General features: G+C 42.6%; 1 protein-coding gene across 4 annotated transcripts in view; it reads right to left on the bottom strand.

The window, feature by feature from the left end:
* The window catches only part of PITPNM3 (PITPNM family member 3), a 628,273-nt gene that overhangs the window by 322,598 nt on the left and 279,549 nt on the right, over nucleotides 1-26,126 (bottom strand). For 3 of the 4 annotated variants that reach the window (XM_029612401.1, XM_029612398.1, XM_029612399.1), the window contains exon 3: nucleotides 16,649-16,756. The exons of the other annotated variant lie outside the window; for it this stretch is intronic. In XM_029612401.1, the coding sequence (XP_029468261.1) occupies nucleotides 16,649-16,756 (108 nt within the window). The remainder of the gene's footprint in view (nucleotides 1-16,648; nucleotides 16,757-26,126) is intronic. 4 annotated transcript variants of the gene reach the window in all.

The raw sequence follows: 26,126 nt of genomic DNA, 5'->3' as shown, positions 1-26,126 counted from the left end.
ACAGTGAAGAAAATGTTGTGGGTAATCAAAAAACATGGGGAATCTAGGGATGGCGCCTATTTTCAGAATATGATTTTAGCCAAAAATGTTATCCCATTTTTGAATGATAACAAAAAACATTTTGGAAGTAGGCAAAGCTACTTTTGTCCATGATAAGGTGCCATGTAATCGAGCCAATGGCACACAAGAGCTGCTTAAAGAAAATGACATTGATTTTCGGGGTAACAACGTTTCGTCAAGGAGCTCTCCAAATTTGAATGCTGCTGAAAACACAGGTGTTATTATTAAGGATAAGGTGGAGAGATTAATAACGAAGAAAGTGGTTAGAGGTGTTACTCCACTGAAACTTTGCACTGAAATTTGGAATTGGTCTTCCCGTATTAAATTTGGAAAATGATATCAATTTATTTCAAACTTTGTGTTCACACCCCATTTGTTTTAAAGCCATTTTGCAAGCTAAAGGTGGGCACACCAACTATTAATTATGGACTGGATTTTCAAAGCCCTACACGCTCCAGGCCTATTTTATAAAGGCCCGGCGACACGTGTAAAGCCCCAGGACACATCTAAGTCCTGGGGCTTCAAAAAAGGGGTGGGGCGGGGCCAGAGGCCTCTGGCATAGCGGCCATTTGCTGCTGTGCTGGAGGATCATGTGTTGGCAGGCTGCCGGCGCGCGCAACTTATGCCTGCCCAGAGGCAGGCACAAAAGGTACAATAGAGGTCGGGGGGGGGGGGTTTAGAATAGGGCTAGGGGGTGGGAAGATTAGGGGAAGGGGTGGGAAGGATAGAGTAGGGGGAAGGGAAGTTCCCTCACAGGCCACTTCGAAATTGGAGTCCATGTACGCCCGGCATGCTTCTTTTAAAATCCTCCCTTATATGTTTAATTCTGTTTTGAATGCTGATTAAAATGGTATATTGCATGTTTCTATCAGACTTCTGGTTGCTGCTACAATGAGAGAGGCAAAGGTTATCCAACACCCAGTAGCCTATCACATCTTATATAAATCAATGAAAAACCAATATGCCCCAACCCCCCGTAGGCCACTAGAAGGTATACAGTTGTAAAGACATGGAGGAATTCTATGTTAAATATCTGATTTTCGTTCAGGGAAAAGTTCCTGCTGGCGGTAGTGCTATGCTTTTCAATGGAATGATTCCAGAGAAAGAAGTTCAACCAAGGGACAAGGGGCGTAGAGCAGACTTGTAAGTGACATGTGGTACAGCACCTTTTGGTGCTTAAAAAGGAATATATAACCCTTTGTTTGGCATGAGTCTAGGTCTTCCTCAGGGTTTCCAAGTAGAGTGAAGATGCAACTATTACCCCTTCCCAGGGTATGCCACAGGGGAAGAGAGATTTCAGGTGGGGGTGATCTCCCAAGGCTTCAGAAGACCTGAGTAAAGAACTGAATGAGTTACAAGCTAAGAAGAGGACAACCAGATGAAAGAAAGGTATACTGGGAGCCAGCAGGACCAGGAGGAGAAACTGTGCCTGGCCTGGAGCTCAGTGCATGGTTGAGAAGACCTAATAACCTAAAGAACAGGAAGGGAGTCTTCCTAGAGCCATTCAGGGGACTTTGTAAGTACTGGAAACTGGAACAGGAAACTAAAGGGCACAGACTGTGTTTGTGGGCATGGATGGGCTGATGATTTGAGAAGGAGCAGAAAAAAAGAGGTTGGAAGAAGTGGACTGTGAAATCTTTAATTTATCTGGAAACCATTTGCTGTTTTCTTTGGTGAATTGAACTGTTGTGTTCCTGGACTCTTAGCCTGACCCGATTCTGATCTGTTTCTAAGATGTTGGGTTGAAAGGTCAATTTATTTCCATATACCTTATAAAATGGTCCATATGGGACCCAAGATGGCACCGTAGCAAGACAGACTGTTGCGTCTCTCCTGCTCTAGGGTGTTTACCTCGAGAACTCATGCCGCATTCAGCACAGAAGCACAGAGCTAGAGAGTGCTTAGCTTCAGAAGCCCTCCCAGCTTCCTGTGGTGGGACCTATGGACGCTCATGTCCGGCGTGGATCAATAGCCAAAGAGGGAAGCTCGCAGACTGGTGGACAGGGGGAATAAGAGCCCAAAACCGGTATAGAGCTACTGACATTTATTTATTTATTTATCGAGTTTTATATACCGTCATTCGGTTTCGTCATCACAACGGTTTACAAAGGATCGATTTCTGCAGTCGTACATTTCTACATTACAACAGTCGTACATTTGTTAACATGGCTTTTTAAACATTCGAATATATATTCTTTCAATGCGTCATTCAGGTATTAGGCTGGTCTCGTGTCAATGGGAGATTTGGTAGGCTTTTGTAAACATCCGGGTTTTCAGCTCTTTTTTGAATGTTTTTAGATTCTGTTGTGTTCTTAGTTCCGTTGGGAGGGAGTTCCAAAGCTTAGGGCTTCCTAGGGATATAGCTCTCTTCCGAGTTGTGGTAAGATTGTGACGGATTGGTGGGATTTTTAGTAGGCCTTTGTTCGCAGATCGTAGATTTCTATTTGGTGACTGTAGTTTTATGAATGCACTGAGCCAGTTTGTTTGTTTTTCATATATTATTTTGTGAATTATGGATAGGATTTTGTAGTCAATCCTGTATTTTATTGGCAGCCAGTGTAATGAGATGAGGGTTGGAGTAATAGGGTCGAATTTTCTTGTTCCTGTGAGAATTCTGGCGACTGTATTTTGTAGGATTTGTAGAGGTCGGATGGTGGTGATTCCTGGCAAAGAGGTCACTGCCCATAAACCCCGCCGAGAGAAGAATGCTCCAGAAGCGAGGAGACTAAGGGATGCCTGAATGGTTTATCCCCAGTGAGTCTCTACCGGAGTCCACGCAATTGGGGCAGGAAGACTCTGCCAAATATAAGATTCTTGGGGTAACGGTAAAAATCCTGCGGGAGCTGCATGCTGGAGACTGAGGAGTTAACAACGGAGACCCTGGTGCTTCAAGTTTCAGACCTGGTAAGGCCTCAGTCTTATTCATTAGAGACGTTATGGGAAGCAGTCAATACTGTGAATAAGAATATGATAACTCAGCTTCATACTATAACAAATAACGTTAAAAAATTAGAACAACGGATGAATAATGTGGAGCATGAAGTTCTGAAATCGAAAGAGAAAGTGGACTCAAACTAAATTTGGAGAGTACTACCAACATTCAACAAACGCTTATAAAAGAAAATCAACAGTTGCAAATGAAGCTGGAGAACATGAAAAAACAGATGAGAGGGAGAAATCTGAGGTATATAAACTTTCCAAAAGTGCATTTATTTCACCAAAAGATTTATGGAGAAGATACTTAATAGAGATTTTGAAGATTCCAGAAGTTACCTTACCTATTATAGTGAAAGTATGTAATATGCCTCCATTAAAGAAGAGGAAAATGGATAATATACAAGTTTTGACACCAAAAGAGTCCCCAAAATTGGATGTCTCTGCAGTATTGGAACAAACAGAAGAAAATATGGCATCACCAGCTACGCTAATAGTAACTTTCCTACTTGAGTCTGATAAAGAATGGATTTTTAAAAAATATTTCTTACATAGATTTGAGGTTTTTTTTAAACCAAAAAATCCAAATATTTCCAGATATATCTAGACAGACACAAAGAAAGAGACGACAATTTTTATTGTTGAAGCCTAAAGTTCTTGAATTAGGTCTATTATTATTTATTTATTTAAAATCTTTTCTATACCATCATTAACTTATATAACATCACAACGGTTTACAGAAAGGCACATATAGAATTATGGGGATTGTATATATTAATACTATCTGTACAGAAGTGTCATTAAAGTCCGGTAACAGTTTCATAAAAAGACTAGTTGATGAAAGTTATAAATATTGTCCTTTTTTACATGCCAATGCATAATTTTATTGAACTGTATATTTTACTTATGTTAATGGTGCAATAAAATAATAAAATCACACATGTTAAGTGCTGTGTACTGGTGTTCTGCTGCCTGTATTCATTACTCTCCTAAACTCCATTTTCTCTAACAAATGCTTGTTTAAAAAGCCAGGTTTTTAAACTCTTTTTAAAAAGTTTAAAATCTCTCTGTAGTCTAATCTCCAGAGGCATGGTGTTCCATAATATGGGTCCAGCCAAGGATAGCACCCGTTCTCTGACTTAGGTCAGTCTTGCTGTTTTAACAGAAGGGATGGTTAGGAGGGCTTTGTTAGCTGATCTAAGGTTTCTATGTGGGACATGTACACGTAGTGCTGTGTTCAGCCATTCTGCTTTTTTGTCATGAATTAATTTATGTACAGTGCATAGTGTTTTGTATTGTACTCTGTGTTCAATGGGCAGCCAGTGTAATTCTGCTAGAGTTTCAGTGATGTGAGCCCTTTTTAATTTACCGGTAAGTATTCTTGCGGCAGAGTTTTGCAGCATTTGGAGTGGTCTTAATGTGGTGTATGGTAATCCTAAGAGAAGGGTGTTACAGTAGTTGGTGCTCGCAAATATTAAAGCTTGAAGGATTGTTCAAAAGTTTTTAGGTGTTAGTAAAGGTTATAGTTTCCTGAGAACCATAAGCTTTGTGTATCTTTCTTTGACGTTTAGTGATAAATGTTGTTTGAGGCTGAGTTCCATGTCAATTATTACACCAAGGTTCCATACTTTTTTGGCTAATTCTATTTTCTGTTTATTTTTAAGTTGTATTGGAGTTTGAATAACAGTCATATTTTTTCATTCTAGATGTAGGAATTCTGTTTTTTCAATATTAATAACTAGCTCCATTTGGTTTAGTAACTATTTGATGATGTCTAGGTACATGTTACCCAGGTTTAGTGTTTTTTCGATTGTGTCTTCAATGGGTAGTAATAATTGAATGTCATCAGCATATATGTAGTGTATGATTCCCAGGCCTGCTAGTAGATGGCACACGGGAAGCAGGTAAATGTTAAAGAGTGTTGCGGAGAGTGCTGATCCCTGTGGTACTCCTGTTTGAAGATTTATTTTCTCTGACAATACATTTTTATTTTGGACTTGAAAAAATCTGTTACTTAGATATGATCTGAACCAGTCGATAGTTTTTGATGTAGTCCTATTTCTTCTAGTCTTTTTAGAAGTATGTCATGATTTACTGTATCAAAGGCTGATGATAGGTCAAGCATCACCAGGATGTAGTGTTTTCCACTATCAAAACCTCTCAGAATGTTATCGGTCAGAGAGAGCAGCAATGTCTCTGTGCTATAATGTTTACGGAATCCATGTTATGAAGGGTACAGTATATTATTGTTGTCCAGATGCTCAGCCAGTTGTTTTTATACAGTTTTTTCTATTAATTTTGCAACTAATGGTAGATTTGAAACTGGTCTGTAGTTGCTTAGGATCAGGGGGGTCACTGTTTTTTTTCTTTATGATTGGTTTAATAATTGCCCCTTTCAGTATGTCGGCATTGACCCTTCCTCTAAGGACAGGTTTATGATCTTTGTTAACATAGGGGAAGCTATGGTCGCTAATTTGTTAATGTCTGTAATAGGCAGGGTGTCAATTATATATGGAGCGGAATTTAACTTTTTTAGCATGGATTCCATTTCAATGTCTATCTCGTCAAACCTAGACCATAGTGTGACATCTCTTTTGTGCATTTTAATTTCTTGTTTAGTTTATTTGCTTTAAAATTTCCATTTAAGTGTCTAATAAAACAATAAGGGGTGTCTTATTTGTTTTATCAGCCATCACAGTTGATTGCTTTTTTGGTAAATAAAGCAGGGCCTCAGCTTAGTTCATCCCCGGCCTCTGGTTAAGAGCTCATTTAACAGGTTGAGACCTCTGAAGAATAGAATGATTCCATATCTTGCTATTTGTGGATGTTTTTTCTTCAAAATGTAATTAAAATTGTAATTATAATTATAAATAATACCTTATCTCAAATTGAAACACTAATTTATTTTTGGATTGTGTAAATCTTGGGTCATATAGTGAGCTTGAAAGGTATGTGGCATAACTGTGTATTTTGAAATTGGAATTTTATTTCTTCGTTAATTTGTGTTCTACCACATGTATTTCCTTTTCAAGTGAATTTACTTGGAAAATAATTGTAAAAGTGATAAATAGAAAATTTAAAAAAAAAGGTCCATATGAATATGGAGACTTTATAAATGTAAAGAGGAAAACATAAAGAAGAAATTCAAATTACTATCTTAATTTACCAGTATAGCAAGTCCTCAATTTTATGTTGCTTGATTTATTACCATCTGGACTTAATCATCAAGAAATTACCAGCCTGCCCTGGCCATGCGACGCACAATTCGACTTCTGACACCCAACAGCGTGCCCTTCGCCAATGTCACCCTCCAATGCCGACCCCTGATACTCAGCATGCAGAAGCTGCGGGGAAGACATCAGCGCGTTCAAATGCTCTCACCGACACTCATCATGCAGAAAGCATCATGCTGGCGTCAGCTCTTCTAGCTTGGGCTATTTCAAAACAGTAATTTTGTGGAGCAAGTGCAAGCAGAGTCACCACCAACTTTCCAGCAAGCCTCTTCCCCCGTTTTAACATCTGAATGGACGGTAACCAGAAATGCCAGCAGCTCTGTAATCCCTTGCTTCTGTCTCTCTTCTTTTTAAGTGCCCAGCCCATCTCTGTCTCATGTGAAAAATCTCTCTGTGAAATGCCAGCATCTCATGAAAGATAAATTCTGTCATTTCTAGTTAAACGTGGTGTCATGGCCTTAGTGTTGGAACCAATCACAGGGGCAGATTTTCAAAGGGTTACATGCGTATCTTACGCGCGTAACCCCAAAAACCTGCTCCTGAGTGCGCCGAGCCTATTTTGCATAGGCTCGATGGGGCACACATGCCCTGGGACACGTGTATGTCCCGGGGCTTTGACGCCAGTCCCGGGGGCGGGACCGAGGCCTCCGGCACAACGACTCTGCCGGGGGATGGCGAGCCGGCAGCGGGCTGGCGTGAGCAAGATACGCCTGCCAGAGGCAGGCTTAAATAATTGAAATAAGACAGGGGGGATTTAGGTAGGGCTGGGGGGTGGTTTAGTTAGGGGAAGGGAGGGGAAGGTGGGGGGCAGCAGAAGAAAAGTTTCCTCCGAGGCCGCTCCAATTTCAGAGCGGCCTTGGAGGGAATGGAGAAAGCTATCGGGGCTCCCCTAGGGCTTGGCGCGTGCAAGGGGCACAAGTGTGCACCCCCTTGCGCGTGCCGACCCCGGATTTTATAACATGCGTGTGGCAGCGCGCGCATGTTATAAAATCGGGTGTACATTTGTGCGAGTGCACATCCTCCTCTCCTGGATGCCCAATGCAATACCCAAATGAGCTGCCGTGCTAAAAGGGACATGCAATGGATAAGTCGTGCGTCCCTAATGCTCTACATTGGGTGCCAAGGAGAAAGGGGGCTGGGCGCGCACAACAGTCTGGCCAGAGCTCCCTCTCCATCCCCAGCAGGGCTGTACCTGATTGGTCCTTTTCACTGACACTTGTTAGTGAGAAGGACCAATCCCCTTTCAGGACAGCCTTCTAATAGGGGATTGGTACTTTCACTGACATGTGACAGTGAAAGGACCAATCGGCAGTCAGTGAAGGAGCGAATAAATTAATATTAAGTGTCGGGCAGCTTTTAGCTCAGTGACTGCGGTACAACTTTCTGCCCCAGCTGCCGGCATTACCCTCTCTCTCAATCTTGAAATATAGGGGCCAATCTCCTCTTCTTTGCGCTAAGCTGAAGCCTCTCTTTCTCCCTGGTGAGGGTTGCTTGATTTTAAACAATCACTAGTACACCCTTGACTTGCGGCAAGATTTAACACCAGCTCTGGACAGGCATGAAGTTTGCCATGTTAGAAAGGGTGCATTAGCCAAGCAGCAATTTTCTACATTGGGGGGTAATAGCTAATAACCTCATCTACATGGCATTTACATGTGATGAGCACTTTTAGCTACGCGCCTGTTTGGACGAGCATTTTGAACGTGTTAATCCCATTATTGCATCAGGGGTTAGTCTAGCGCGTCCAAAATGTGCGTCCAACTGAGGGTTAAGCTGTGCACAATGCTGGGCACGCTATATTGCAACGGCCTAAAAGTACTTTAATAAACTCTTGTTTTGGAACCAGCTAAACTGGATTGACTATTTTTTACTTCTGAAACCCCAGAGGGGATTCCAAGCCCTAAGGCTACTGAAGTAAGACTTCTTCCCGTTAGGAGAAAACTCTGGGAATCCCATGGGATGCATGATGTGGCGCCCTGGTTTCCAGATGTGCTCCCCTCGTATGGTTAAAGTGTGGAACAGAGGTTATAATGGTTTAAAAAAAAAAAGCATGGTTAAAATGAGAAGGCCGAGATCGAGACGACTTGTGTTCTTAAAGCGAATCCTGAATCGGGCCAGGTAGGAAGCAAGGCACACCTTCTCAGGAAGGCAGCTCCAGACACACGCCGCCACAAGACAAAATGTGCGCTCTTGAATTAGCAGTTGAGAAAGGCACGGACAGGAGCAGCTTGCCCCATTCACTGCCACAGGAATAACTGGCAATAAGTAAAGTGGTTGCCTCTAATCCCAGAGGAAATTTCAAGCAGATACTGTGTTTTATTTTCTTATTTCTTGGTAACCTGCGATTACAGCTGTGCACTGGGTCTCCAGAAAACAGAAAAAGCTGTTAACAAGGGGCTGTTCCACACAGCTGCATCAACACAGCGGGAACGCAAATCTCCTAATGCAGTGAAAAGTGCTCATTATCTCCTCTTGGACCGAGGAACTGTCTCCACTATCCAGATGTTTCTGTGTTTCTGCTGCTGTTTGTATGGGCATAGGAAATCAGAAGAAACCAAATGAGCTTTAATCCTTGCAGTATGTTAAGTGCTCTAATCAGTTAAGGCATTATGAATATTTAGCCATTTATATGAGAGTCTTGTAATGAGGAAACAGTGTCCCCATCACAGTTTTTTCCCCAGAGTTAAACACAAAAAAACTCCCAATGAAGGAAGGGAGCCTTTAAAAACAGACCCTAATTCAGTATGGCCGCTAGTTAGAGACTACATTTCCCAGGAGGACTAGGGAGGTAGAGGCTGATCACCTGACACGGGATATACACAGAGGACGTGGGGAGGTGCAGCCACCAGGTGCCTTTAATGAAATTAATGATCCACTGAAGTTAGAGGAGCGTTGGCCATGGGCGGAAGTAGGAGGAGAGGCAGCCACAGAACAAAGTACTGGAGCTGAGCCACTGGAGGAGCAAGAAAGTATGAAAACAGAGTTACCACATGTGCATGTCCAATCAGAGGTAAAGGACATGGAATACACTTGGCATGGGCAGAGCCACAATTTTCATTTAGCTTTGTCTGTTTCATTTGGACACATTTTTTTGGGAGGGGGGGGGGGGGGTTAGCATCATTTCCTCTTTTTTTTTTTTTTCTATTTTGTTTTCGGAAAATAGTGCGTGCTATTTGCAAACAGTAAGGGTATTATTGTAGCAATTTCAAAAAGCCATTTATGTGCAGAAAGGTGAATTTTAAAAGCCAGACATGCGCCCAAATCAGGAAATACGCACACAAGTCGGCCTGGCGTGCGCTGAGTGGCTTTGAAAAGCCACCCGTGTATGTGTGATGCTCCCGCTGCGTGCACAAATGAAAAGTTCCAAAAAAAGGGGCAGGACATGGGCATTCCTGAATTTCAACTTGAAATTAGCACGCAAGTACTTACACGCACACGCGTGCGCTGGGGTCCCCCTGCCCTGCAACTTTACTTCTGCAATGGAGAACATGTAAGCTGTAAAAAAAAATATCTAGCAAGGTTTTAAGGGTCAGGGCTAACAGGGGAGAAGTGAGGCTATTAAACTAGGGGGATTTGGAAGTCCTGTCCCTTACCTAGGCCACCTGGGAACCGACTGGGAAAACGACTAATGGCGTCAGCACGCGTGGCTTTTAAAACGTCCCCCACTTATGCGGTAGAAGTGGCATCTGCACACAGGCGGGCATCTGCTTAAAATTGCACGCACATGTGCGTGTGCTGAGCCTTATTTTATAACATGTGTGCTTACACGCGCGCATGTTATAGAATGGCTTCGTCCCGGCGAACGCTCGCTTGTTTAAAAGTTACCGTCAGAATGTGCACTTACACGTGAACATCCTATGGATAACTGTAGCAATTTTCAGAAGCCCACTTGCATGGCTAAAATGCATTTCCAGGTGTAAAATCCAATTTTAAGCATGTAAAAGAAAAAAACAAAGGAATAAAGCCGTGTAAGTCCCCGGGGGGACCCTGAGACCCCCTTGTCTCTAACCCCCCCCCCCCCCCTCACTTGGAGGTAGCCAAAGTTCCCCCGGAAATATGACAGTTGTGGTTCAAATGTTCTGCCCCAACTCCCCAACTCCTTTAGTTTAAAAAATAGCAAACCCCCCCTCCCCCAGCTGCCAGATCCCTTAAAATGAAGGTCTTTAAATACTGTGGACCACTTATAATCGCTGTATACAACTTCCTGGAAGCTCCTCCCCAGTAATATAAGATAGCAATGAGGGCAAAAAAGAACCAAATGGTCCATCCAGTCTGCCCAGCAAGCTTCTGAAGGTAGCAACTGCCGCTCCGTGCTGGTTACCCCCAGGTTTCTCTTAAGGATAGTCCATGCAGTTACCCCCACACCTTATGATAAGGGTAGTAATATTTAAAATCAAAACCAAGCAACTGTCAAACCCACAAAAAACTACTGCTAGCAACGTTTTTACTGGGTGAGGAGCCTTCTTGAAAATTCAGATAATGCTGCTTGACGTGCTTTGCTTTTGGACTTGGCCTGTGCTTTTTCCCTTATGTCTGAGTATCAGTAGCCCAGACTGTATAGGTCAGGGACCATGTTGGTTGTCATCTGAATCCAATTCCCCCCCCCCCTCCTCAAAGCAGAGAGTGATGTTGCAGTTGCGTCAAAAACATCAAGGCTTATTGGTTAAGGATAGTAATCCCCAATGCCTTCGGTTAAGGGCAGTAACTGCCGCTCCGTGTAGTTTACCCCATGCTTATCAGTAACTCAGACTGTAAAAGTCAGGACCCTCGTTGGTTGTTTTCTGAATCCAATTCCCCTTTTTACTCCCTGTTGAAGTGGAGAGCAATGTTGCAGTTGTGTCAGAAGTATCAAAGACAGTTAGAATAATCCAACAATGGCATAATTGACTGAATGACTGTCTTAAAGACCTGTTCACTCAGCAGGGGATGCAACTTCCGCCCTTGTCTGAGCTTCAAACAACTTCCTTTACCACTTCCTGTGCTACTTTTAAGAATCAAGCTCAAATATGTCAAACTGGAGCCCCAGGTCCCTTAATTTCAACACTGATCACGCATTCAACTCATCTATCTTGAAGACCAGCAGAGAAGAAATTAAATTGACTTCAATAAACAAAATCCCCATTTTTCAACATTCAATGTAAGTTCGATCTTTGCTGGACAAACTGTGAGCTTTGAATTTCTTGCCCTGACTGGGTAAGTTTTAGCCAGGTAAAACTTATCCACATTAAAAAAAAAAAAAAACCAAAACAAAACAATGCCAGGGTGTACTATAGCAGTCCTTAAACTTAGCTGGATAGTGCCAATATTCAGCATTTTCTGGCAAGAGTTTAGTTGGGCAAATCTGATCATGGTAGTGAGCAGGTCTAAATGTTAGGCAAGTAAACTAGCTTAGATAACAGGTTACATTAGGTGAGTAATAGTGTCTGGCAATCTGTAGATGGCGAAGCAATGCGACAAGGCGATAGCTACAGCCAGAAGAATGCTGGGCTACATAGAGAAAGGAATATCTCAGTTAAGGAAACTTTAACAGGGTAACTTGCTGCTCACCACCCAGCTCAATATTGACCTATGTATGTTCAGAGAGCAATTTGTTTTCAAAAGCCATTTAGCCAAGTAAAGGGCTTATTTGAACTGGTGAAAAGGATGTCTGGAAATTGCCCACTCTTCCCAATGGTAAACGTAAGCATGGGGAATCAATCACACTCACACTTTGACCCACAGACCCAAGCAGGCAGGTTCGGAGGTGAGGTTAGGTCAGGGAACGGCCACAACTTGTGTAGTTTTGCATTTTCAATATTGCATGCATTACTTTGAAGGGGAAAAAAATACGCACAGACAAAGCAGATGTGAATCTCTTTGGGTACTTCCTTCCCCTAGGAAATTTTCAAAGAGAAATAATGCTTGTACTTTCCCTGGAGGGAATGATGCAAAATCCATGAGTAAAAGGATCTGCAAAAGACTTTGCAACCGTCTGAATACTTTTATAAACTGCAGCCTAAAGCAACAGTGCTTGGAAAGATAATAGAGTTTAGAGAATTCATTTGACAGCGAAAAACAAAGTTATGTATCTCCTTTTCTGATTCTGACATTCATGATACATGGCTATTTTTTTTTTAATTAAAAGCATGTCTTACTTAATTATTCCAATCATACAGAAACACAGAAGATGTCAGCAGATAAGAACTGCTTGGTCCATCCAATCTATCCATTTGCACTTGCTTATGGTGCTGCCAGAGCTCCTACCCATACAGTATCTTCTCCATCCCTTCCCCTGCCACTATAGTTTCTCCTGCCACCTTTTTGGCTTCTACCACCTCTGCCAGAAATCTATTCCAGGTATCAAAGTAAATCAGAGTGATTATCTGGCTCCCATTGAACCCCACTCCTATATCACACTGATCCATGTAAAAAAAAAAAACCCCAAAAAAACATCATCAATGCAACGTGAGGAATTGAAGAGTGGACCAAGGAAGGAGATTCTTAAAAACAGAGGGTGTGGCCATAATAAAAAGGTACCCAAACTTTTAGTCCAAAAAATGCAAAAATGATAGTATTTGATTGTTCGCTTTATAGTGTTTATAGTCATACTTTTTTTTATTGTTTATTTTGCTCCTATGTATGCCATTTTCAAACCCTAACCACAGAGCCCTGTCACTAACAGCTACAGCATGCCATGTTCCAACCATATCAATGAGGCCTGTCACTTACAGCTATGGCATGCCACGGCCATTACCAATGAGGCCTGTCACTTACAGCTACGGCATGCCATGTCTCGGCCATTACCAATGAGGCCTGTCACTTACAGCTACGGCATGCCATGTCTCGGCCATTACCAATGAGGCCTGTCACTTACAGCTACGGCATGCCATGTCTCGGCCATTACCAATGAGACCTGTCACTTACAGCTACGGCATGCCATGTCTCGGCCATTACCAATGAGGCCTGTCACTTACAGCTACGGCATGCCATGTCTCGGCCATTACCAATGAGGCCTGTCACTTACAGCTACGGCATGCCATGTCTCGGCCATTACCAATGAGGCCTGTCACTTACAGCTACGGCATGCCATGTCTCGGCCATTACCAATGAGGCCTGTCACTTACAGCTACGGCATGCCATGTCTCGGCCATTACCAATGAGACCTGTCACTTTCAGCTATGAAGAAAATAGTGTACGGTGGTAACTTGCACGGAATGGCAGTCAGTACCCTTAATCAGAAGGCATAGGAGGATTACTACCCTTAACCAATTAGCCTTGATGAGTTAGACACAACTGCAACATCGCTCTCTGCTCTGACAGTGGGGCAGCAAAAAAGTCTGGGGTACTAATACACTGGCATTGGGGATAACACTTCTACGACCAAGTCTAAAAGTAAAGTACATTAAAGCAGCACCGTCTGAATTATCAGGAAGGCCGTTCACCGTGTAAAAATGTTGCAGTAATTTTGTTAAGGGTTTGCTTGGTCTTGCTTTTAAGTATACTATTCTTAACATAAGGGATGGGAGTAACCTACACAGAGCAGCAGTTACTAGTTATATATTTATTTAAACAATTTTTATATACCATTTTTTTTTACCGGGAGGTAGTCAAAATGGCTTACAAGGTGAGCATACATATTAAAAACTAAATAAAATACTAAATACAACAAGGTGTCTAATACAAGAAAATAAATTAAAAGGTTTGAGTTCAATTAGAATCATAAGAACAGGTAACATAATTAAAGTCGAGGAGAAAAGAGATCCCAGCTGGATTGTCAAAAACAGACATGTAGTAAGGATATAGAAGGAGGTCTCTCCTGTATGTACTGTTTTTGTGAAAGCTTTGTATATAGCTTTGGATGGCTATTTTAACTGGGGAAGTGGACTATAAACAAATAATTAAAACTGTGAATTATATCTAGAGTAACAAATGGCATTAGAAGTCTAGTACAACCAAATAATGTGTGACATATGCAAAGTAGTTTATCTGAAGTCCCCTGTAAGAATTAAATAACTAAATGCAATATTTTCGTTGGGTTAGGTTTGTTAATTACTTGTCTCATCCCAAATTGGAATAAACCATAATATTTTTCTCCAAGTAATTATCATCCAAATACCTACTGGTGCCAATTAGCCTTAATTCTTGGAACTACTTTGATGATTTCTTTTCTGGGAGCAGGGCATGGGGAGGCAGTCAAACTGGCTAATAAAGAAAAAGTCCACTTTTCACTAGAAGTCATTTTAGAGGCAACAACCAAGGAGGTCTGCATTAGATCAGTCACAATAAAATTATCTGAAAGAAAGCCAGATTGCTAAATTCCCTTTCTCTGCTCTATATCAAAATTAACCAGTAGAAAATAAACAAACACTAGACTAGAGCAAAGAGCAAAATTATTTCTCTTAAATTAAATGTACTAACTCTAGCTTAGGGGCTTGCCTTGTGGCTTCAGCAGCATTGCCAGTCCTGGCCAGCCATACAACAGAAACATCAGTGAAGCATTAAGCTCTAGAGTCCGGCACTGTGGTGCCCCAGTCTTACCAACCACCGCGTCAATCAGCCTTGCACTTAATCATCTTGTTTAACATAGGGAATAACCATTCTCCCATTCCACGCTCGCAGAGGAAACTTGCTATTGGCCTGCAATCAAGCAGAGCTATTCTTCAATCTGGCTTCGGTTTAATTAATAGAACAGAATAGTCAGAGAAGAATTGATTCATTTCTCTTGTCCACGACAGAAGGAGCGTGGAGTCCTTAAAAGGCAGCAGGAGTCCCTGAGCACTTCCTGTTGGGCCCCCAAGTTCCGTTAAAACAAATTAACAGGACACCATAAGGGAGCTCTTTATGCCGTTATTGTCGAGGGTTGCCACAAAGTGCATTCTTTCTTTCCTTATTCAGTCCCTTAATGCGGTCTTTTCTAATTACAAATTGTCACTGTTTCAAATGCACTGTTGGGTGAGTATGAACAATGGCACATTACTAAACCAGCAATACTTAAAAAGTAAATGTAAGTAAGCTGTAATCATCATGCTCAAATGAAGTTGATAAGTACAAAGGACTTAGCAGAAAATATTAGATATATATTCCATATCTCAATTCAATATTTGCTCTCTAGCTGCAATGTTATTTACTTGCTAGTTAATGGTTTTTACACTTAAATTCAGCAAGGCTATATAATCGCTCCAATCCATGAGTCAAGTCAGTCTGCTTTTTATAACTAAAAATTAATTTAAAAAAGCAATTAGTTTAAAAAAAACTCAAAAGGTAACCATTGTGTAAATTGCAGCTTCCTGCAACTCACCTGCATCATTGAGAGTAAGTACAGATATATGAACAACTTCTAAGTCAAACTCAGCCCATTTAGAAGTCAATAACATTTTTAGATTTTCCTTCAAGCTACTGAGGAAATCACATTTTTGCCCAGCAGATTTGAGGAATATTTAAAAAAAAATAAATAATAATCAGAACTTTGATTTGGAATTTTCAAGATTCCAAAGCAAATTCACCAACTCCAAAGTGAACTGTTGAGAAATTCAACTCGAGTTTCTTCATAAAGGAAAAAAATTCAGCAGACAATTCTAGGGAACTGACAATTTTCCAGGTTTTTGATTGACAGGCCTGTTTTGAAGAAGTTTACGCATCTCTGTGCGCAGCCAGGGCCAGAACAGCATCACAAATTACCTCGCCCACACTGACTCCCTTTTATTGAGTAAGTATTATTTCATTAGTGGTATCAAACCCAGTCAGATTAGGAATGAAGGGGAGCCTCTTCATACCAGATTCCAATCCAGGTTCAGATCTGCAAAAGGCCAGAACAAAATTTCCTTTGCTAATTTCAATCGTTTCAACATATTTTTTTAAATTTTGATTTGCTGCAAATGGTGCAAATGTATGCAACCAAACATTAAAACAATTCAAAGTACTCAAAGATAAGAATTTTAGTGTGCGCACAGAAGATTGATGTCTTACCGCCACTCGGCATTAAATTGACTTAGGTGCTATGGTCATGTACATATAAAAAAATGCCACAGCTAAAACACCTAGAGAAAAATAATTTGAGAGCTCTTTTCTTTCCTTCGCTCCAAATTATTCTATGGCAGGAGGCAAGTTTTATTCAGAGGGCTTCTCAATCTTCCAGACTGCTGTAGCAGCTCTCAGAATGGACTTTGAGTGAGAGAGCTGCTTTCAGGAAAAAAGAGAAGAAAAGATGAGAACAGAGCCCTTAATTGTAACTTCATTTTACTCCTGGAACAGTCTGTTAGCTACAGGTAAACTCACAAGGGTAGGAAAGCAATTAATAGCAACATAAGTAATATATCATGGATTATTTTTCAGTGTACAGGTATTTCCAGAGAATGGCTCCAGCTACAGAACTTGTTTGTCAGGCCGTGCTGTTATCAGTTACCAAATGGGGGGGAAAAAAGGGGTCAGAAATGTGACGTTACCTGGATTTCCTTCCAGCTTCCCGATGGTTTCAATCTGCTCCACCAGGTCGTTGGAGTTCCACTGGCTCATCCCTAGGAGAATGGCGCTTTTCCCCTCCACCACTTCCTCTGCAACAAGAAAGCAGGGACTCAGTGTCCAAACTCCATTCACAAAGCCACCCGTCTAAAGGTTTTCATTTTTGGGAGGTGGGGGTGGACAGGGGAGTGCGTTTCATTGCTGTCATTGTGGTACATGCTAAATGGGACTATAATGCACTAAAAACAAAACGTCATTGCTTTTTTGTGTAGTTCTGGATGGGAAATGACAAAATGCAACAACTTATTTATTATCATATTCTGCTTTTTGGCACTTCAAAGTGTACATCAAAGTGGATTACATTCCCTGTCCCCACAGGGTTTACAATCTAATTTTGTACCTGAGGCAATGCAGGGTAAAGTGACTTGCCCACGGTGCAACAACAGGAACTGAACCCAGGTTGCCCTGGTTCATAGCCCAATGCTAAAACCACTAGGCTACTCCTCCATTCTGTAAATGTCATTTCCCTGTTCTATTAAAACAGCAGCATGATCCCTGGGTCTGCAGAGTCCTTCAAATTCACCATTTATAGTACATGAGAATATACGCTCAGCCATACCTCCCAGGGACCTTAACTGTTTGTTCAAAGGTTATAAAATCACCCATAATATGGTTCAAACTTCCATTCCTTCCAAATTAAAGAAAATACTACAAACCATCACTTTATCTTCAGGTCTGTTACAAAGACGTTTCTTTAAAACATAACTCTACAATACGTATTTCAGAAGTACCAATGGCTTTACGGCTCAGCAGGCATCTCTGCAATTTAACTTTTAAGCAGCTAATCCTGGTACTCTAGAGCCTTCTCCATTTGCAAGAATTTCACAAACTGCATGATATAACACGGGACCTTATTGTTCCTTGCTGGCAGTAGTGTCACAAATGATATCACATGCTGTTACCATCCAATCAAATAGCAGCATGCAGTGTCATTTCTTATGCTCATCAACATGGCTGGTGTAGGAATAAAGGAAGTTTTGAATGACTTTTTAAGTGAATAATTTTATTTAGATGGGAGTATTCCGTTAATAATTACGAGATGAAAACCTTACCCATCATAAGAGGAGGCTTGGGAGAAGGGTGGAGGAATGTAAGAAAAATAATCCTCAGGGAGACCTGGATTTCTGGATAGCAAAGATGCAAAACCTTCTAATCTCTAGATTTCTGGTTCAAATCTAGTTTAATAGTTTATGAAGCTAGATTCAAAATCCACCATGAGCAGAGCTATTTATATCCATGCATTCCATTATTTTGTATAGCAAATGTTAACTTCTATAAATGATTGGTGCATGCCTGATATACGACACCGGTGAGAAAAAGCCCAACTATGAATGAAGGTCAATGTAAAAGTGCTGGATCCACGGTGTATGCATGTAATTATTAAAGGTGCCACGACATCTGAGTGACTGGCTGGTGCCTCACCAGTTTGGGGCTCTTGTTTGTTTCCCTATCAATGCTGAATCCTTGAGCTGTGCAAACGAAAATGTAATTTACAAGGCTTGATTTCATTTCACAATGCAGGAGTCTCATCCTTCTATGGTGACAAATTTAATAGACAAGTGAACCCACACAGCCTTAAAACAGAACAAAAAATGCAAGTCAATATACAACAGGGATTGACAAATGTTCTGAGGCACACCTGATCCCTCTGGAAGGGAAAAAAAATAAATAAAAAGCTCATCCGTTGTCTTTTGTCACTGCATCCCACAGCGCTCCAGGCTCTTTGAATACCTACCTCCTGCTATGTCAAACATTTCCCAAGAGTCAGGAATGGAGCAGTAGCTTGAGGGAGTCCCTTAGGCTGAGCACCTCAGGAAGACCATGGCCATTGTGTTACAAATCTTGCCTTGGAAAAGAAGACCTGCGTTCTGGGCTTCTGGAAAGCCAGGTGTGCTATTTTCCAATCCATTGTCATTGTTACAGATAGCTGGATGAATAGCTTGGGGCAATTATTCTTTACTCACAAAGAAGAGGCTGTTTAAGTAGTAACAATGTCTGAATGTGGACACTGCAGGAAGCAGAACTTCAAGCAATACACAAAACGAAGCCCCGGCTGTGTGCTCACCACAGAGGCAATTAACTGGCACAAAACGGCAGTGGTGTGAGCTTACAGGATAACAAAATATAAACAAGGGAGAGAGTGGATCTCCATCACCATCTACAGAAGGGGCTCAAAAGGTAGAGGATGAAAAAAAAAAAAAAGAGAGAGGGGTTAAAGGAAGGACGAGAATAAAAGAGTGGAAAGATGGGAGGAATGTGGTTAATGAAACATAAGAGGAGCTATGATAGCAGAATGGAGGAGCAGCAAGGCACATGTTGCCTTTCTACAAACACAACTAGCCAGAGAAAACTCACCTGCCCCCAGTAGGGGCGTGAAAGGGGAAAAGCAATGTTTAGCGGTTATGAGGTCGTGGAGCAAGCTGAGGTCAAAGAGGTCAGTAACCGAGTATCAGGTCAGTAAGGAACCTCCCACACTTAACAGGCAAAGGATGGTGCGGTCCTGCAGGACTATCTGCAGCGGGTGGTGGGTGGGTAGCAGCTGGAAGGGACGACTTTTATTGATTTATATTCTGCTTTTCAGGCACTTCAAAGCAGATTACATTCGGGTCCTGTAGGTATTTCCATAACCCCAGAGGGCTCGCAATCTGAGGCAATGGAAGGGGTAAGGGACTTGCCCAAGATCACAAGGGGCAGTTTTGTTACTCTGTTGAATTCCCCTATTATTTTATCTTCCGTTTTATTCTTCATAACCTTCACTCATGTTCTTAGTGAATGTAGAATGTGTGGACTTTTTGAATTGATTTTCTTTTTTTTTTTTTTTTTTTAACAATTACTTATTGATGCCTGCAATGTTCTTCTCTACTCCAATTACATCCTATTGCGATGTTTACCTTGAATGCAGGTTTTCAATGCACAATCATTAGCAGTTGCTAAACACGGAATAGAAATTCTTGCTCCTCATTAAATTCGCTTTGAATAACCAATCTGTATCTTCCGACGTTATTTCAGAATCATGCAAACCAAATAATTGCAAAAAAAATTAACATTTAAATGCAGATTTAAATGTGAATAATCAAAGTATTTGCTTGGTACGCACTGAACTGGTTCAAAAAAGGAAAGATAAAAGAAACTACAACATTTTAAAGCAGTTTTAAAAATATATGTACCAATGTATGTAGATGGATATGAGAAGGGACCCCATTTAATGGTTTATCAGTCCTGGCACCGATCTGGGCACGTGTGCCATAAGCAAAGTCATATCTTGAAACACATTATAATTTGTAATTCCAATGTCACTGTTTGAAATACTTGACATGAAAGCGTGTCATAATATCATCAAGTATAAGGCACGATAAAAGGAAGAGAGAATATGACAACTGTACTTATTTTATTAGCGTCAAACAATTAGGGAAGGAAAATCCTTGTATTATTGGAGCACCGAAAACCTGCCTATAATACAGAAAATTAAGAGGCCCTGTGTGCACCGGAGCTGAAAATAAGGTGGGGAAGTGCCTCACCCCCCCCCCTCCTCTTTCCTGCCACCCTTCCCCAGTTACACTAAAATAGACCAGGGCTCAGTTGGGGTAAGGAAGGCGAGTAACCCTGTTAGGCCCATACTTTTCTGCAAACGGCAGAGAAGCGTTTTTAGGGGAGGGGTGCGGAATTTGGACTCACATGCAGACTTACTGATGTTAAAAAAAACTTCTGCGCATAAGTTACCACAGGTACGTTATGGCCTCCCAAGAGAAGCTGCGACTTTAAACAAGTTGATCTCCCACGGGCGCGCTCAGGCCCAAATCGCCCAAAGATTTTTCCGAGCAAATTTCTCTGTTCTAAACAAATCCCAATTTGTGATCCCTTTACGGTGTGTTTCTCAGATTCAATGCTAGTTAGGTACCTGAAGTATTTCTCTTGTCTCTTTCTAAATAGCCAGTCAGTAAGGCAAATATCAGGCCATGCAAGGCAAATTTCCAGACGCTAAAGGAGGCCATTCAGTCAGTTGCTTAAGCCATCTTGCCCAAATATCGTTACAAGGGTTTGGGATTTTTTTTTTTTATTATTGGAAACTCACCAACTGCAATAAGGTACAGATAAAAATGAAAAACAGTGTTCCAGTCACATGAAATCCCAGTTTAGTTTCTGCTCAATTAAGAATTATTGCTTCATCTACAAATAAAAATGCCTGCAGTTATATTTTCTCCCTGCTTGCTTGGCGAAAGCAGATGTTATTGGGTTGGAAAGCATGGATTTTCTTCCCTGTCCTTGTAGGATGCTGTAAGGGATTATATTATATTTTTTTTATGTTTTATATTGAACATAATATTTATTTATTTTTAAAGCTTTTCTATACCGACTTTCATGATACAGATCAAATCAAATCGGTTTACAGGGAACAGAAGCATTATAACGTTAACCATAACCAGAAGGAGCGGAAAGTTACAATAAAACAGGGGGATGTAACTGGGAGGTGATAAGCAGAGGGGGAAAGAAAAACTCAATAACTAATTACAACTAAAGAGATGGCAGGTACTAGAGCCTACATCTGATCTGTGGTATGGCAATATGATGGTGGGCCCAAGTGGGAAATTAATTAGGCAGGAGTTTTGCAATATGGCCTGTCACTTTCCCTGGTGAGAGGACGGTGCTTCCATTAAACAAACTAGGCCATTGCCTAGAGCATCAACATTGGGAGAGGGCATTGGGGGGGGGGGGGGGGGGGGGGGGGGGGGGGGGAAGGTTGCAAAATTCTACCAACATAAGGTCCAGAGGGGTTATGTACCAAAGCCAATACTACCGGTAGGACGGAGTACTGTGCTGGAGCTGCCACTAGTAGGCAAGCTGGGGGAGGAGGGGGTGCGTGAATAAAGGTTCACCTAGGATGCCAAATACTCTTGCACCGGCCCCGAGTAGGGGATGGCGTAGACCAGCATTAGGGACCTTTAATCATTGTTTTATTTGTTTATTTTATTGTTTTGATTTATTGTACTGTTTTATGATGTAATAATGTATAAGGAAAACTGCTTTGGGTCTCTTTTGGGGGAATAAGACAATATACAGACATGGAAGTTGGAGACAAAGCAATTTTCAATAAGATATCTGGCCGAGTAAAAATCGATATTTATATAGGTAGCTTCCCCTTTTTGAAAACTTCCCAACTCAGTGCGGTTAAAAGAATGCACAAGCTTTCATAGTGTTTACACTTTTAACTGCATGGAAAGGAGGCATTCCTTCGGGCACTTTTATGGCAGGGGTTGAAAAACAAACACTTGTAGATTGTAATATGTAAGGGTCAGGGCTAACTGGGGGTAGTGAAGGCTATTAAACTAGCGGGGGCTTGGAGACCTATCTCATAAATGGGTGAACTGGGGACGAACTGGTAAAACTGGGACTAGCATCAGCACACACTCCTTTTAAAATCTCCCAATGTACGCGATAGAAGCAGCATTTGCATGCACGTGCCCACTTAAAATTTGGCACACGTACACGCAGCCAGGCTATTTTATAACATGCTCGCATATGCGTGCTTACATTATAAAATGGCCATGTCCCTGGGCGCGGGCTGACATATGCGCGCAAATTTGCACACATGCGCCAGTTTGAAAGTTACCGCCCCTGTCTTCTCCAAGCTGAAGAGCCCTACCTAACCTAACATCATCCATAGCAGAAGTAAAGTTACATGTTAGGGGGCATCTGTGTGCACTGGATCATGTAAGTATTTACGAACACATCTCAGGTTCACGCCTGAAATGCCCATGCCCTTTTTTAGAAAACTTCCGAGATGTGCGCGTTCTAGGAGATAAGCGTGCATCTCGGTTGCTCTTAAACTCCACTCGGTGCACGCAAGCCTGACATATTCATGCATCCCCTAATTAATTTACCTTTATGAGGGATATGAGAGAGGTTTATAAAATCATGAATGGGGTGGCACAAATAAATCGGTAACAGGTATTTATTTACTCTTTCAGAAAGTACAAGGAGACACTCTATGAAAGTAATGGATAGCAGATATTAAACAAAATTAGAGAAAGTAGTTTTTCACTCAATGGACAATTAAGCTACGGAATTTGCTGCCAGAAGATATGGATAAGCTTGCACAGCCACATTTTAAAAAGGGTTTCGACAAGTTCCTGGAAGAAAAGTCCATAAACAATTATTAGTCAGATAGACTTGGGGAAAGCTACTATTTATCCCTGGGAGTGGGTAGCACTGAGCATGTGAACGATCACGTGTACATTTTTTTTCCAACTATTTTTATTGAATTTTCCAATGCATACAGACATCGCAATATTCATCTAGAAAAAAGGAAATAGAGTAAGAGCCAAAGAAATAATTACTAAACAAGAAACAAAAGGAGAATAAAAAGAAAATCAAATCATTGGCTCAAAACATGGTTAAAAGTATAACAAAGCGGAGGCATAAAAATGAGGAGAAATCATGAAGAAAACTAATAAGAAAAAGGGCTTAACATGTCTGGAGCTGCTATCAAAATTGCTACAAACACATTAGTAAGCTATGGGTACACTGCCAATCAAGCTGATTGACAGGTGAAATAAGGATGTCAGCCAATCAGCGTTCACTTCCAGTCTAAGCCCCACCCATACCCTGCCCGTGCCCTGGCCACCCCTAGAAATGAATGGGGTGTAGCCCCACCACAAACCCTGCCCCCTCCCACCCTGGCAGCATCCCCATCCGTACCCCTGGCCATGCACCTAGCTCCGCCCCTGGCCCCACCCATACCCCACCCTCAAACCAATCTCCCCATGATGTCACTGATGGCCTCTCCCATACCCCACCCCAAGCCAAACCCCCTATGTCACATGTATGACATCACCAGAAGTCCAACCCCTCACCCACACCCCCCCACACACAAACACGCCCCCTAGAACGTCATCAGAAAGGGCCCTGTCGCTTTTTAATGATGACAGAATTAATGGACTCTGGCTGTTTTTTTATGATCTCACCGGAAGTACATTACAAAACCGAACCCACCTTCCCAAAAATGCATCCCCTAGAACATCAGCAGAAATGTCCCTATTGCTTTTTATTGATGACAGAGCCGGAAGCATGTTTTTTTTTTCTAGCCCCTCTGTTTTAAAAGTTACTAGCTGTGAGGTGGTAGGAAGCTGTCTCTCATTCTGTACACAGAGACAGGGAGAATCTCCCCCCTTCCCTCCTACCCTCACTGTAGATACGCATGCCCCAACCGTCCCTATCCTGGCAGAGTGAAATCTGAGCAGCAGATAATTAACATACCTGGGAACTTTTGACTTCTATTCACCCTGAGATTACCATGGATTAGCAGGGGGCGGCAGGGGGAGGGCAACTGCACAGTGTGACCGGATGCTCATAAATTTGCTCTCATAAACACTCTTCCATGTTTACACTTACTTTCACTGCACATTCTCTCACATTCTCACATGTCTATTTACACCTTTACTTCTGCCATGCTCCCACCAACACACACAGTCTCACTCACGTACGTCTCTCCCTCTTCCATACACACATGCCCACTCACTTTCACACCCATGCTCACTTGCACTCAGCTCTCTCCTACTCACCTACATACACTCTCAGATCTCTTCTTCCTGCACAAATAAACACTCACTCACTCCCACAGACATGCTCATTCATTCTCTCTCCCCCCCCCCCCTTTCAAAACACACTAGCAACAACTCTAACTTGGGCTCCAGGAGCAGCAACAGCCTCTTCCTTCTCCTCCTGTGCTGCAGAAGTGGATGCTGCCTGTTTCTTACTCATTGTTTGATGCACAGGCAGGAAATCGCAATATCGATTGGCCAAGGCAAACAAGATGGGGTGGGCAAGTGGCTGGATACAGGAAACAGGCGGTGCAGGAGCAGGTGGTGTCACGAGGAAGTGAAGTTAAGAGTTAAAAAGGTCCGGAGTTGGTAGAAATCACTGTCGAGTTCCACTTGTTTCAGCCGCACAATACCAATGACGTTCCTTTTTTCTTTCCAGGTCCAAGCAGACTGGTTTTGCTGCAGCACCCGGAGATTTCCAGTATTGGCCTGGAGACCTGGTAATTCTTTTAGAATTCCGGAGTCTCCGGGCCAAATCCGGAGAGTTCCCAGGTATGATAACTAACAGCAGGGTGTTGGGTGTTGGAAGTTGTGAGACTTCAAAAGTGAATAAAACAAGGATTTAGTTTTCTTTTAAAAAAAAAAAAAAACAGGCCTCTGTGTTTACAGCCATACAAAAGAGCCTTGCACCAGCAGATCTTAAATAAAATTTATTATGAACCAGGCGCTCCCGGACCCCCACTGGACCATCAGGGGCTTTTGGCAAGTCTTGGGGGACCCTCCTGACCCCCACAAGACTTGCCAAAAGTCCAGCGGGGGTCCGGGAGCGACCTACTGCACTCGGACCGTTGGCTGCCAGTATTCAAAATGGCGCCGATAGCCTTTGCCCTTACTATGTCACAGGGGCTACCAGTGCCATTGGTCAGCCCCTGTCACATGGTAGGAGCACAAGATGGCTCCGGCCATCCAGTGCTCCTACCATGCGACAGGGTCCGGCCAATGGCACGGATACCCTGTCACATGGTAAGGGCAAAGGGCCATCGGCGCCATTTTGATTAGTGGCAGCCGACGGCCCGGGAGCAGGAGATCGCTCCAGGGACCCCCACTGGACCACCAGGTACCTGTAAAAAGTTTTGGGGGGGGGGGTCGGGAGGGGAGGGAAGCTAAGGGATTAGTTTTAAAGGGTCAGGGTGGGTTTAGGGGTTATTTTTGTGTGCTGTTTTTCCCGCCCTCCCCCAAAACAATAAGAGAACCCCCACGATCAATATCGTGGGGTTTTCCTATCATTTTGGGGGAGCCCCCGATTTCTGACAATTTTGAAAATATCGTCCGATATTTTCAATCGTCCGAAGCCCGATTCACATCCCTATAGTGGGGCAGATTTTTAAAAAGTACGTGCACACGTAGTTTTGTTCAAGCAACCGGCGCAAACAAAAGTACGCCGGATTTTAAAAGATACACGCGTAGCCACGCATATATTTTAAAATCCGGGGTCGGCACGCACAAGGCTGTGCAAAATCAGCAGCCTGCGCACGCCGAGCCACTCAGCCTGCCTCCGTTCCCCCCCGAGTCCGCTCCGAAATCGGAGCGGCCTGGGAGGGAACTTTCTTTCCGGTGCCCCCCACCTTCCCTTTCCTTCCCCTAACTAACCCGCCCCCCGGCCCTATTTCCCTCCACCACCTTTATTTCAAAAGTAACGCCTGCCCGAGGCAGGTGTAACATGCGCGCGCCGGGCTGGCTGCCGGCACGCCATGTTCCGGTCCAGGGGCTGGTCCCGAGGCTGTGGCCACGCCCCCGGAACGCCCCTGGGCCGGAACCATGGCCGCGGCCCCACCCCCGGAACGCCCCAGATGACGCACCAGCT

This window comes from Rhinatrema bivittatum, chromosome 8, assembly GCF_901001135.1.
Source record: "Rhinatrema bivittatum chromosome 8, aRhiBiv1.1, whole genome shotgun sequence".
NCBI classification, from domain to species: Eukaryota; Metazoa; Chordata; class Amphibia; order Gymnophiona; family Rhinatrematidae; genus Rhinatrema; species Rhinatrema bivittatum.
Note: the sequence above shows the minus strand (reverse complement) of the source record. Positions and strands in the feature narration are given on the sequence as shown.